This window comes from Tripterygium wilfordii, chromosome 11 (genome assembly GCF_013401445.1).
Source record: "Tripterygium wilfordii isolate XIE 37 chromosome 11, ASM1340144v1, whole genome shotgun sequence".
In the NCBI taxonomy this organism is placed as follows: Eukaryota; Viridiplantae; Streptophyta; class Magnoliopsida; order Celastrales; family Celastraceae; genus Tripterygium; species Tripterygium wilfordii.
In genome coordinates this window covers 2,805,814-2,819,965 of record NC_052242.1, presented here as the reverse complement: position 1 = coordinate 2,819,965, position 14,152 = coordinate 2,805,814, and the positions used below count along the sequence as shown (strand labels likewise).

The following is a 14,152-nucleotide window of genomic DNA, read 5'->3' as shown; positions in this document are numbered from 1 at the left end:
AATTACGGACAAATCACGAGGGCATATTCGTCATTAAATTATTAAAGCTGAGCTGTTCGTATATTTACTTTGCATGGTAGAGGCGTAGAGCTACCCCGGCTACGTTCCCTAGGCAAAAGCCGGCTCATTAGTCCAGTACATACTCTCTCTCTCTCTCTCCTTTTTATTTTTATTTTTTATTTTTTATTTTTTATTTTTCAATTTTTACTTTTTTCATTACACACATTTCTCTCTTCCCTTCTCTCTCTATCCTATGTAGTTGTGTGTTGTTTCTGTTAGTAGGATTCCCACCAAATTTTCCCAAACACAAGCAGAGAAATTTATAGCTAGAACCATATCGCCGGAAATGCTCCTCTTTCCGGCGTCGTTTCCACTTCATTTGCACGCTCTCTGAGGCTGCGTAATACCTAGAATCCAATCCACAAGCAGTTATCCCTAGAAATGCAATAAGAGAGGAACGAAAAACGAGAGAGATAGAGGAGAGAGAGTTTATGAGAGAAAAATGCCGGAACCAGTTCTGCTTGTGGAGCCTAACGATGTCGTTTCAAGCACTAAGAAGAAGAAATCCGACGAAGATAAGGGTACGGTGACGGAAAAATTACTGGTGCCCGCACCACCACCTATAGTTAACCGTAGTCGATCTCAGGCGGCCACTCGCCGTGTAACTCCGACCACTATCACTTTACCTGACACCACCATAGCCGCCGGGACGGCAGACTCAGTGGTCGAGAAGCCGCTCCCAAACGGCGATCTCTACATTGGAAGCTTGTGCGGGAACGTCCCGCACGGATCGGGAAAGTATTTGTGGACGGACGGGTGCATGTACGAGGGCGACTGGCGGAGAGGGAAGGCCTCGGGGAAAGGGAAGTTCTCTTGGCCGTCCGGTGCCACATACGAGGGAGAGTTTAAGTCGGCAAAAATGGAGGGGTTTGGGACCTTCATCGGATCTGATGGCGATACCTACTGATAAATGTTCAAATATACACTTTAAATGATAAATTATCATGAACATTTGTCATATAATTTGGGCGTAAAGTGATTATTACACAATTAAAAGTACAAATGTCATTTTTTTTAATCACTTTATATTTATTTCTATATTTTTAGGCCCAAAAACATATAACTCATATTTCAGGTCAGGCTTTATTCCATAAACAATCTTAGTTTTGTTTGACTTTGTATTCTGTTATATATATAAGTCGTAAAGTGCATAGTAACATTACTATTCATGAATAGTAATACATAAAAGTCGCAGAATGTATAGTAATATTTACTATTCATGAACAGTAATATATGTAAAGTCGCATGATGAATAGTAATTATATTATTTCTTCGTCTTTTTTTTCTTCTATAAATAGAGACGGAAAACATTGAAGAAAGACATCACAAAAACCAGAGAAGAAATCAGAGAGGAAAGAGGAGAAGAAATCAAGGAGGAAGAGGAGAAAGAAATCAAGGAGTGAGTTCTTGAGTTTTATTTTCTCTTTTACAGCAATTTGCTCACATATTCTTTCTAGAATTTTGTGAGATCAATTGTTGGTGGTGTAAACCTAGTATGAGGAACTAATCCTCTTACTAGGGTGATGATGGATCCACTCTATTGTGTCTAAATAAATTTGGTTTGATTATTAGTTTATTTATGCTATGTCAAGTGTTAATTAGCTATTCCTTATTGATAATTAAATCTTGATGCTTAGCTACCATCTAGGTTTGATTACCATGATGCAAATTGAGGCAAATGCCCATGTCCAATTTGAGACCAGCTTCTTGCAGTTAACACCGGAGTTACCTAGACATAAATGTCATATGCTAGGATCTTTGTGATCGCTACATAAGTTACCATAAATCCTAATGCATTCTTGATTGTCCTAGCCAATCCAAATGCCCATGGATGGTTGCAATTGGGAATAGACGTGGTAAGTCAAATGCCCATGACTATTACATAAATTAGGGGACTTGATCTTTGCATGCATGAATGAAATGATAATTATTGGCTAAATAATTTAAATACAATAGAGTTGGTGAAATCGGATCCTTAGTGTTTGTTTATTTGTGTTAATCCTTATTTATTTTGTTTCCATTGATAATTACAAAGAGTTGGAATTGCAGATATTTAATATTCAGTCCCTGTGGGTACGACACTCGTATTTGCCACTTCTATACTACAATTGATTCGTGCACTTGCGAGTATAATTTGGGTTTATAATCGCTATATTTTTAGCGGGTATTAAATCTCACATCAAGTTTTTGGCGCCGTTGCCGGGGACTGATTTAATATATTGTTATCTAACTCTTGTATATATGTATATATGTATATATTAATATTAGTATACTACACCTCCTTAATGGAAGGTTTTTCATTTTTCATTTCATTTTATTTATTTATTTATTTTTATTTTTTTGTGGATGGCTTTACCGCCCCATCTAACTATATATTATTGGCTGGTTCTACTGCTACCGCCTATATCTGTTTATAATAACTGTCACAAACATTTACTAACTTACTAACATTTATTCATTTATTTATTTATACAGTATTATTTATATTTGTGGTTGGCTTTACACTGCCCCACCTGTACATATATACTTATATGGTCGGCTAAGCCGCCTACTATAACTTTTTATTTCTGTTAATACTTATGGTTGGCCTTTATGCCCCATTTTACTGTCTTTTATATTAATTTTTTTATTTTGTGTATATTAACTCTTTTAATTTTGTTGAAAAAAAAAAAACTACAAGTTCACCTTGCATAAAAAGTAAAAATTAAAAAAAAATTAAAAAAAAAAAATTTTAAAATTAAAAAAAAAAAAAAAATTTCATTTTGGCCTTTCCACCATCATTCTCTAATGGTTGACTCGACAATCTGCCCAGTTGATATTCCTCATGGTGAAATTAAACGAATTTTGGAGAAGACTGTGAATATCAAAAGAACTGACTGGAGTATAAAATTGAATGATGCTCTTTGGGCATATCGCACTGCATACAAAACTCCAATTGGCATGTCTCCATATCGTTTGATTTTTAGCAAGGGTAGCCATCTTCTTATGGAGCTCGAGCATAAAGCATTCTGGGTAATAAAAAAGTTGAATTTTCATTACAATGCAGCTGGTGAGAACACTTTGTCTTGCCCAGACATTACTCTCCAAGATCCAGGTAATTGAGTGTTGGGAACACTCCGTCTTGCCCAGACGATAAATACAGCGCTTATGGGAGGCAACCCATATTTCTTTTTCATCTATTTTTTTTCTTTCTTTATTTTATTTTATTTTATTTTATTTTTTATATATTATCTGATTTAAAAAAAAAAAAAACAAAAGAGAAAAAAAAAAAAAAGTCATCCTCGAGTGTGATAATGAGCCGCAAAGCGTGACAGTAAAGTAAGTACTGATGTGACAAGCACCACGAATTTCTTTCTTTATTGTCTCGATCAGTTTTCATTTTCATCTCACTCATTTTCTGGCAAGAGTGTGTTTTCTCTTTAACAGAGATCAGAAGCCATGCCGAGGCAACCACGCACCATCGTATCACAATTGCAATCCAGGCTTGCGTTGTTCAATAAAGCTGAAATAATTCCGGAGTGTCAAATTGACAAAACGATACAACGAGAAGCCATCAACAGATGGGCGATGAACTACTTGAGGGAGCATTCTTTGTTGTTTCTCGTAGATCCAGATCCAGAAAATAACTTACTGGTGTATCCTCAGATCATTCGCTCTTTCTATCACACTCTCATCGAGTTACCACGAAGCGAGCGGACTAGGGATCAACTGGTTTATCAGGTTATCATTGCTGGTGTGAAAGTTCAATTCACAACAGCAGATCTGTGTTGCTGCTTAGGGTATCCACCAACAGATGATGAGCCCACTGGATCTCGACAACCAATCTATGCATCAAAGCAAGAAATGATTGATGATATGTGCGGTGGAAAGATGAATAAACACAATAACGCTGCACGCCGCGCCTACTTGCCATCAAAGATGTGGTTGTTGGATGATGCTATTAGGAAAAATCTTTGTCCTATAGGCCATGAGCAAGAACGACGGGGAAAATTCCTCTCAGTTTTATACTATATGTATAAAGGGTGTTGGTTTGATATTGGAAAGATCTATCTGGCCATGATCTGCAAAGCCAAATATGTTGTTGAGAATAAGCCAAAAAAGGTGGGGAAGTTATTTTTCCCACGGCTTATCACAAGGTTGCTTTTGTTCAAAAGCATTCGACCTCCTCGGCCTCAAGCATCTTTGGGTTATCAGGTCACCATGCTGGAAAAATGGACATGGCGTCAGAGCATCAGCCATTTGAAAACAACTTCTGCTAGACAGAAGCAGACCCAAGAAGCTCCCTCAACATCACCACCTGGAGATTCCTCATCAGGAGTTGCAGTGTCTCCACAATCAGATCACATAAGTGCAGCAATAGCCCGGCTAGAGATGGGGCTACAAACACTAGAGGATGGACAACACAGACTGGAGCACATGATGGCCGCACTCATGGATATGATACGAAAGTGAAAACATAGCCATCCAACGGTCAGAATTGTTTTTGTGTCAGGTTGTATTTTTCTGAACCATAGCTTTGCATATGTACTTTTCAAATTTTCCTTTTTTTTTATTTTTTTTATTTTTTTTATTTTTTTTATTTTTTTTATTTTTTTATTTTTTATTTTATTTTTCTTTTCCCATTGAGGACAATGCCAGATTTTAAGAGGGGGAGGAATTGGTTTGATATTTAAAAAAAAAAAAAAATGGTAGCTAGAGGAGGCAAGTGCTGTGCTACTTTAGGTGCAAGCTTGAAACACTTGTAGTTGATCTCTTAGAGGGATGCCAACTCAACCAGCTAAGTAATTAGTAGTTTGTCCAGGAAACAACCACCGATAAGGTATTTGGGAGTCCTAAGCATGGACTGGACGAAATGTCCATAATTGTAAAGCCCCAAAGTGGAGATACAAAGGATTGTTGACCTTGGCTTGGGTTCTATTGAGCCGACCAGAAACTCTTAGAGAATGACAACCTATTGTAAGGCCTTGTTAGCCTTTTGCCCTTGCTACGGGGTACATCTCTTTAGTTAGGTTGATAGTAACCTAGCATCCAGTCTCAAGGATCCTGGTGTTGAGACAAATTCCGTTTATTTACGGTGCTTTGGGAATATTGAGTCTTAGAACCGTTTGTTTGTTAAATATCTATTCTGTTTAATGATTGCTAAAAAAAATAAATAAATAATTGTGATTTGGAAGTCATGTTCTTATCATATTTCTAAATTGGTCTGAATATCTCTGAAGTGTGGATAACAATTTGAGTTGAATACCCATAATCACTTGTGGATTTTTTTTTTCTGACTTTAGTTTTGTCTCACCTATTCTATTTAATAATTGGATCAATTGCACAGAATTACATATTTGTGAGGTACGATATTTAAGATTAATTATGAATACTGTGATTTTCTTGAGTTGAATTAGAATTCTTTGAATATTAATATCTTGGGATACATGTATATATTCATATTTATATTAAAAAGAAAAAAAAAAAAAGAGAGTACATTATGAATAAATGGGAGTGTTTGTAAGTTTTTCTGCTGAGTAACCGGGCCTCTTGCCTCAGTAAGCAGTGAGTGTTCGCGTAAAAAGGTAGAAAAATCAAGACATCAACCCATGTGACAAGCGAAGTTTTGTAGCCTTTTTGACTCGAGTTATTAAACCCGTTGGGGTGTCTTTACACCTAATGCCCTGAGCCAACTGGATTGGGAGTCATTGGTTGAACGCTTGTTACAAGGGTCATTTAGAAAGCTTAATGAGACTGAGCATTGCACAAGTCACATAATATTATATATATATAAAAAAAAAAATGAAAAGTCAATAAATAAAATCCCTTGATATTAATTATTCATTGAGTCTGATGATTCTTGTGATATTGCAATATTTGTGTTAAGATTAAATTAAAGCCACGTATTTATGTTAAATTCGCTACGCACTACACATCACGCTAAGATAGAATGGGTGGTATGAGATTTAGTCAGAATGATTGCTTCTAGTGATGGTGGTTGGTAGATTCTTGCATATATTCATACTTATGAGATAATTGGATTATTTACATATATGACATGAATTGTTTGAGCGCTTCAATTACTAGGGACTAGCAATAAGCTGGTTGGGGGTTGTGATAAATGTTCAAATATACACTTTAAATGATAAATTATCATGAACATTTGTCATATAATTTGGGCGTAAAGTGATTATTACACAATTAAAAGTACAAATGTCATTTTTTTTAATCACTTTATATTTATTTCTATATTTTTAGGCCCAAAAACATATAACTCATATTTCAGGTCAGGCTTTATTCCATAAACAATCTTAGTTTTGTTTGACTTTGTATTCTGTTATATATATAAGTCGTAAAGTGCATAGTAACATTACTATTCATGAATAGTAATACATAAAAGTCGCAGAATGTATAGTAATATTTACTATTCATGAACAGTAATATATGTAAAGTCGCATGATGAATAGTAATTATATTATTTCTTCGTCTTTTTTTTCTTCTATAAATAGAGACGGAAAACATTGAAGAAAGACATCACAAAAACCAGAGAAGAAATCAGAGAGGAAAGAGGAGAAGAAATCAAGGAGGAAGAGGAGAAAGAAATCAAGGAGTGAGTTCTTGAGTTTTATTTTCTCTTTTACAGCAATTTGCTCACATATTCTTTCTAGAATTTTGTGAGATCAATTGTTGGTGGTGTAAACCTAGTATGAGGAACTAATCCTCTTACTAGGGTGATGATGGATCCACTCTATTGTGTCTAAATAAATTTGGTTTGATTATTAGTTTATTTATGCTATGTCAAGTGTTAATTAGCTATTCCTTATTGATAATTAAATCTTGATGCTTAGCTACCATCTAGGTTTGATTACCATGATGCAAATTGAGGCAAATGCCCATGTCCAATTTGAGACCAGCTTCTTGCAGTTAACACCGGAGTTACCTAGACATAAATGTCATATGCTAGGATCTTTGTGATCGCTACATAAGTTACCATAAATCCTAATGCATTCTTGATTGTCCTAGCCAATCCAAATGCCCATGGATGGTTGCAATTGGGAATAGACGTGGTAAGTCAAATGCCCATGACTATTACATAAATTAGGGGACTTGATCTTTGCATGCATGAATGAAATGATAATTATTGGCTAAATAATTTAAATACAATAGAGTTGGTGAAATCGGATCCTTAGTGTTTGTTTATTTGTGTTAATCCTTATTTATTTTGTTTCCATTGATAATTACAAAGAGTTGGAATTGCAGATATTTAATATTCAGTCCCTGTGGGTACGACACTCGTATTTGCCACTTCTATACTACAATTGATTCGTGCACTTGCGAGTATAATTTGGGTTTATAATCGCTATATTTTTAGCGGGTACTAAACTTCACATCACCTACCGTGGAACCTGGAGTTCGGATCGCAAGCACGGGTATGGACAGAAGCGCTACGCCAACGGAGAATTCTACGAAGGAACCTGGAAAAGAAATCTTCAAGACGGGCGGGGCCGGTACGTGTGGAAGAATGGGAACGAGTATGTCGGCGAATGGAAGAACGGCGTAATTGCTGGTCGCGGAGTCTTGATTTGGTCGAATGGAAATCGTTATGATGGGCAGTGGGAGAACGGAGTTCCTAAGGGAGATGGAGTCTTCACTTGGCCCGATGGCAGCTGCTACCTTGGGACCTGGAACAAGGACGTCAAGGTGCAGCAACTGACCGGGACATTCTATCCAGGGAACGGGAAGGATCATTCGTTGAAAGAGTACGAGAACAGTATGGTGAGTAATTTGATGGTGGCCACAAGGAAGAGGTCGTCGGTGGATGGTGTAAGGGGTAGCCTGACGGAGAGGAATTTTCCGAGGATATGCATTTGGGAGTCCGATGGGGAAGCTGGGGACATTACCTGTGATATTATTGACAATGTTGAGGCTTCGATGATTTACAGGGAGGGTTTGGGCCTCGGTCGCGATGAAATTAAGCAGTTCAAGAGGAATCCATGTTGCTTTAGTGGCGAGGTGAAGAAGCCTGGACAGACGATATCGAAGGGGCACAAGAATTACGAATTGATGCTTAATTTACAACTGGGTATCAGGTAATTTATGGAATGATTCGTGGGTCGGTCTCTATTTGTAAACATTTTATTGTGTTGATTTCTTTAAATTTCTGCGGGCTGTTCAGCTTGGGGTTTTATGGGTGATTCTTCAGGTATTCGGTCGGGAAACATGCTTCCATAATACGGGAACTGAAGCCCAGTGATTTTGATCCGAAGGAGAAGTTCTGGACGAGGTTCCCACCGGGAGGGTCGAAGATAACTCCGCCGCATCAATCAGGGGATTTTCGGTGGAAGGATTATTGTCCTGTAGTCTTTAGGTAATTGCCATTCTTTAAGTTACTCAGATGTAATTCTTATTTCTGATTATATTATTCAGATGTTAAGGGTTGGCATCGGTGGATATGTGCCTATTCTCTACCCCAAGGTTTCGTGTTGATCGGATGATATTGTTTCTTAAACAGTTTGCAATTTTGCCGTAGTCTTTTTTCTATGGTGCTAACTCGAATTTTCTTCTGGAAACAATAGGCGATTGAGGGAGCTTTTCCAGGTGGATCCTGCTGATTACATGCTGGCCATATGTGGAAATGATGCCCTTAGGGAACTTTCTTCTCCAGGGAAGAGTGGAAGCTTCTTTTACCTAACTCAGGATGATAGATTCATGATAAAAACAGTGAGGAAATCAGAAATCAAGGTCTGTGCCTACCGCATTGACTTTTATCTTGATGATTTTGATAATGTCTAGCTGGCCTACTAAGCAACTTGTGGATTTTTTATTTTTTTTTGCTTAAGGTCTACTCATAATTTAATGATACATAAGACATCATTGGTTCTTATAGTATGCTAATTATGATCAGGTGCTCATAAGGATGCTTCCTAGCTACTACGACCATGTTTGTCGGTACGAGAACTCCCTCGTGACAAAGTTTTATGGTGTACATTGTGTTAAACCTATTGGTGGCCAGAAGGTACATGTTTGTTACTTCTGAATTAAATTTTCATTGCTGTGCTTCGTCTGTTATGATTTTCCTGCAAACATCTAACTGCATGTTTTGATTGGGAACCAGACACGATTTATAGTGATGGGTAATTTGTTCTGCTCCGAGTACCTAATACATAGGAGATTTGACCTGAAAGGATCCTCTCATGGCCGCACAACTGATAAGCCTGAGGGTGAGATTGATGAAACAACAACACTAAAAGACTTGGACCTCAATTTTGTTTTTCGCCTGCAGCTGAACTGGTTCCAGGATCTTATGAAGTAAGTACTGGGGATCCATTTGCTTTTGTGGTGTTTGCTTAACAGGTTTTGTTCCCTCGGTTTCTTGCGTCTTTTGTGATGCTATACGAATAATTTCCAGGCAAATTGAACGGGACTGTGAGTTTTTGGAAGCTGAGAAAATAATGGATTACAGTCTTCTAGTTGGTCTTCATTTTCGCGACGACAACAAGTATGACAAGATAGGCTTGTCGCCTTTTCTTTTGCGTACCGGTAATTAAACATTCCTTCCCGATTTTGCCACAGTTTTTGTTTGACGACAACTTCCTTGTTTATAAAAAAAAAAAAAGTAGATGCAATTTTCTTATTCCTTACCATGTATTATTGTCATACAGGGAAGAAAGATTCTTTTCAAAATATGAAGTTCATGCGTGGCCACCGCTTCCTTGAAGCAGAACTGCAAGACATGGACCGAGTTTTATCTGGGCGGTGAGTTTGTGTTACCTTTTTGTTCATTTGTTATTATTATTGCTTTTTGTGTTGCTGCAAACTTGGTTGTGGGGCATATACAGGCAATTTCTGTTCTAGATAGAAACTAGCATTATCATAGAGAATTCCTTGCTGCAAATTCTCTGCAAAGATCAAAGGGCTTCACTCTCGTTAAGTGTTACGTTCATTTGAAAAGAACATTTCACCAATATCCTCTTTATAATCTGGGGAGACAAGTCCTCCTTTTCTATTGTCCCCCTTGTGCTAAAATGTTTGAGGGAAAATGAAATTTAAGAGAAATAAAAGTAAAATGTTAATGTAAAATGCAGTTAGATCTTCGTGGTGTAACTATATATGAAAATATTGATATCTGAAATACCAATACGATGATTTTTACAGTGGACTGACTGAAACAATTTCTTCACCAGGAAGCCTTTGATCAGGTTAGGAGCAAACATGCCAGCAAGAGCAGAGCGGATGGCTCGGAGAAGTGACTTTGATCAGTACACCCCTGGTGGATTTAGTGATTTGACCCCTTCACGCAGTGGTGAGATCTGTGAAGTAGTCCTTTATTTTGGGATTATCGACATCTTACAAGACTATGATATTAGCAAAAAGCTGGAGCATGCCTACAAATCCTTGCAAGCAGACCCTGCTTCAATCTCGGCAGTGGATCCCAAACTCTATTCTAAGAGGTTCCGTGACTTCATCGGGAGAATCTTTATAGAAGACAGGTAGCAATGGGAGAATTGAAGACAAGCACATCGTTTTTTCTCGAAGGAAATTCGACGAAACCTCAGCTGCACCCTTCTAGTGCCAGGGCTTGCAGCTTCGCAGAGCATGAATAGTGGATGGAGCAAATGATTTGTGGGTTAATGAAATCTAGCAAGCCACTGCAATGTGGCAGGAGTTTTCGGCTATTTTTTGGGGTGTTACTGGCTGAATTTTGTGGAACAGCCATGGTGTTGAAGGGGGGGCAGATTATTCATTATTGTACATGGGAAAGCGAGGAAGCATCTGGGGATCACACTATCCTGATTTGTTTTTTGGAATTTTTGTTGTTCACTGGGTTATGTGAATTGTGAACATTTGAAAGATAGGTATATAGGGAACTGGGAAAACGTTTTTCCCTCTGAAGATTCAGAGTGCTGGGTGGGGTGACTGTGGAATAAGAAAGTGTACAGCGTATAGAAGAAAAGTTGGAGATAGTTTTATGGAGAGTTTCTTGAATATTTTTTTGGGGGGATATTTTATTAAAAGAAAATGTTTGAATCACATCCTTCTCTCTCTCTCTCTCTCAAAGAGGACCCATGGGATCTCTCTTTTTGCATTCTCTCTGTTATATATAAATGTCTGTTGTATAGAAATGGGTCCTTTGATTTGCTTTTAGCAGTGAAAGGTAAGGGGATTGTGCAGGTAGAGCCAAGCTTGCCATGAAAAGCAGAGAAAGCACGAGAAAGTGTTTTGTTTCTTGTACCACCTCACTTTGTTTCCCCTTCTCTTTTTACTGTTCTTGTGTATATATCTGCATATATATATATATACTATTTTTTCCTCGAAAATCAAAAGTAAGAAAAAAATCCCTCTGATTTCATTTTCACCACTACTATTTTTTGAATCCAGGCGAGAGCAACTGTAGCCATTTGCTAGTATTCAACTGAATGGGCCCATTCAGTTTGGTTGGAATCAGCTGACACGTGGCAGGCATAAGCAAATAGAAATCATTCCAGGAGATTGTGAGGGCAAAACTGTCAGTTCAAGTGCGTTATATATTATGTCATCGTGACTCGTGCTAGGTTTATACAAGTAAGTAGACAGGATAGGTCAAAGTCTGGCTGGCTAGGTTGGGTTGAAACAGTAGTATTTAGTATTTTGCTTCTCTTTTTGACTTTGCTCGCTCTTTTGGGAGCTTCTAACATCTAATTCACTCACACCCAAAGCCACCCGTCTGTATCACTCTCAATTTTAACATTTTCCTGCAAGATTCGCTTGATTTGTCCACCAAGTTGGCTTGTCCAATTTGATCATGTGTGCAATATATTCTGATTTTTGGCCATTTTAATGCCCACAAATTCAGTATTATTATTATTATATAACTTGTCAATGAATGAAATATTATTTATTAAGTAGGATTTTTAGCATAATAAGTTAAAACAATAAAATTGTAAAAAGAAACTCATTGAAATTACTTTACACATAATAAGAAATTATTTCATTCTATTATAAGAACATGAGGTTTGGAAATTATTTGTGCTTCGGGTTAACTAACATAAGATAAAGACAGTTCCACAGTTAAAAAAAAAACAGAAATGATTTATGTTGTCTGAAACTTATGGCCAAACCACGTGTGAGGTCTCTAAGTTTGAAATGTGATTGACATTTTAGATATTTGTTGGTGCCTATCAAATTTGAAACCCAAGTCCACTTTCTTTCCCTTATTTGGGCATTAATTGGTCTCATATGGAAATTATTAGCAGCTCAGCTTAACATGTGTTTGAACTCTCTTATTCAAAAGTCCATTTTTTGGGTCAAGCCCATTTTTAAGAAACAACATAGGTTTGTGGTTGTTATTTTTGTTTCCTCTTTAATTTTACATATATATATATAATCGGGTTTTGAAACCATACATATATATATATATATTTTTTTTTTCTTTCATATAAAGGTTTAAAATAAGAATGTAAAATAGTTGTTACTTTTTATTGGTACGAATGAGTGAAATAAGATATGTTAAATACATGTAATATGAGTGCTTTCAGTGAAAGAGGATATGGATCTGATGATGATCTGATCTTTCAGAGTCTGTGTTTTGTGGAGCATTTATTATTATGTTGAAATAGATAATTAATGTAAATGGTGCTCCCTGTCTTTCTTAACCACGACACACCCGCCGCCTGTGCCAGTCATGCATTCATGTCATCTTCCTAGCTATTAACATTCCTCTATAAAAATCTACCAATATTTCACCTCTGAATCCACAAAATCATCACTAAAATGATTTTTCAATAGCTGGAAAATCTGCATTTTAGATATTTCATTAAAGTTATTGCATTTGAAATTTACGAAAAAATCTTTTTTTTTAGGAAAAACTCATCCACGACACGACTATATTGGACCCTATTCACGATAAATTTCATATATGTCAATCCTCTCGTACCACTCACACCAAACAATTAGAAAACATTCGCTTCATGAACTCTATTATATAGTCTAAACCTCTCAGTCTCAAGTCATAGATCCTCAATCGGCATCTGTTGGTTTGTCTTTGTCCTACAAGTCGTCTCTTGGTTAAGCTTTCGGGGCAGAAACTGCCTTTTGGCCACCCATTCCGACCTTCTAGTCTAGGCTTCATTTGACCTTATATTTATGGCGCGTGGCAATCTCAATTCAAGTCAACGAGCAATTCATTCTGGACACAGCTATTAGCTTTCTTATTTTTAGCGACATAATTAATAAATAATCCAAATATCTGAGACGCTGCCCCTGGGAAGGCCCTCAATGATAAACTTCAACAAGTGAGATAAATATCTTAATCTCAAACAAAAGCACACTGGACAATATATGCTATGCTTCCTCTGGAAGGTTTGAACTCTAATAAGTGCTTCAAATTACATCAACTAGAGACACGTTCCTTGTATCCCGTTTGATTCTGCTTTTTGTTGCATCTAATAAGGACGTACATTGTTGATTTTAATTCGACAAAATAGGACATAACTAGTACACTATTATTGACTAATGCTAGATGAATTCAAAGGGATCTAGTCCTCATTTTGTTGCTTTATCATTTTTTTGGAGTACAAAATGCCCTTTTTCATAGTCCCAAACCAACCTTAGAGGGAGGCTATGAGTCTTCTTGGAGAAGATTCTTCCTCGGTCATGACCTATGTATGATAATAATAATAGTAGCAGTAAGACACAAGAATTAATTACCCTGTTGATCAGGGTTTGAGTGGTGAGGATGGTGTGTATCATCCTGGTGATAAGGGTTCGAATCTCCCCTTTTCCGTTTCAAAAGATACAAGAATTACAACTCCAATTGAAAATCAATGTATATCTATGTATTATTATTAATTATGTATAATTATTCATTAATCCGTAGGATATACGGAATGATATTAAATATTTTGCTTATCAAGTATTCTTAAATTAATTAATATGATATTTTCGCCATTTACATCTAACTGTTAAGGTAACTTCTTTTTTTAATTCTTTTGAATTTATGTAAATTTGTAGGTCATATAAAGAAATATGACCTACATATTTACACAATTTCTGATGTCAAAATACAATCTTATTTGAGCCAGTATACGAGTTCAATAGAATTAAAAAAAAAAAGCTAATTACTTTAACATTTAGA

General features: G+C 36.7%; 2 protein-coding genes across 2 annotated transcripts; both read left to right on the top strand.

The window, feature by feature from the left end:
• Positions 1 to 170: 170 nt before the first annotated feature.
• LOC120009630 (phosphatidylinositol 4-phosphate 5-kinase 1-like) lies at positions 171 to 11,184 on the top strand. The gene is made up of 9 exons (XM_038860282.1): positions 171 to 957; positions 7,431 to 8,129; positions 8,243 to 8,407; positions 8,616 to 8,781; positions 8,945 to 9,055; positions 9,155 to 9,348; positions 9,449 to 9,579; positions 9,702 to 9,795; positions 10,224 to 11,184. Exons 1-9 carry the CDS (start codon positions 503 to 505, stop codon positions 10,531 to 10,533), a joined length of 2,325 nt encoding a protein of 774 aa, XP_038716210.1. The 5' UTR covers positions 171 to 502; the 3' UTR covers positions 10,534 to 11,184.
• On the top strand, positions 3,544 to 6,602 carry LOC120009629. The gene is made up of 2 exons (XM_038860281.1): positions 3,544 to 4,552; positions 6,549 to 6,602. Exon 1 carries the CDS (start codon positions 3,628 to 3,630, stop codon positions 4,510 to 4,512), a length of 885 nt encoding a protein of 294 aa, XP_038716209.1. The 5' UTR covers positions 3,544 to 3,627; the 3' UTR covers positions 4,513 to 4,552; positions 6,549 to 6,602.
• Positions 11,185 to 14,152: the final 2,968 nt, after the last annotated feature.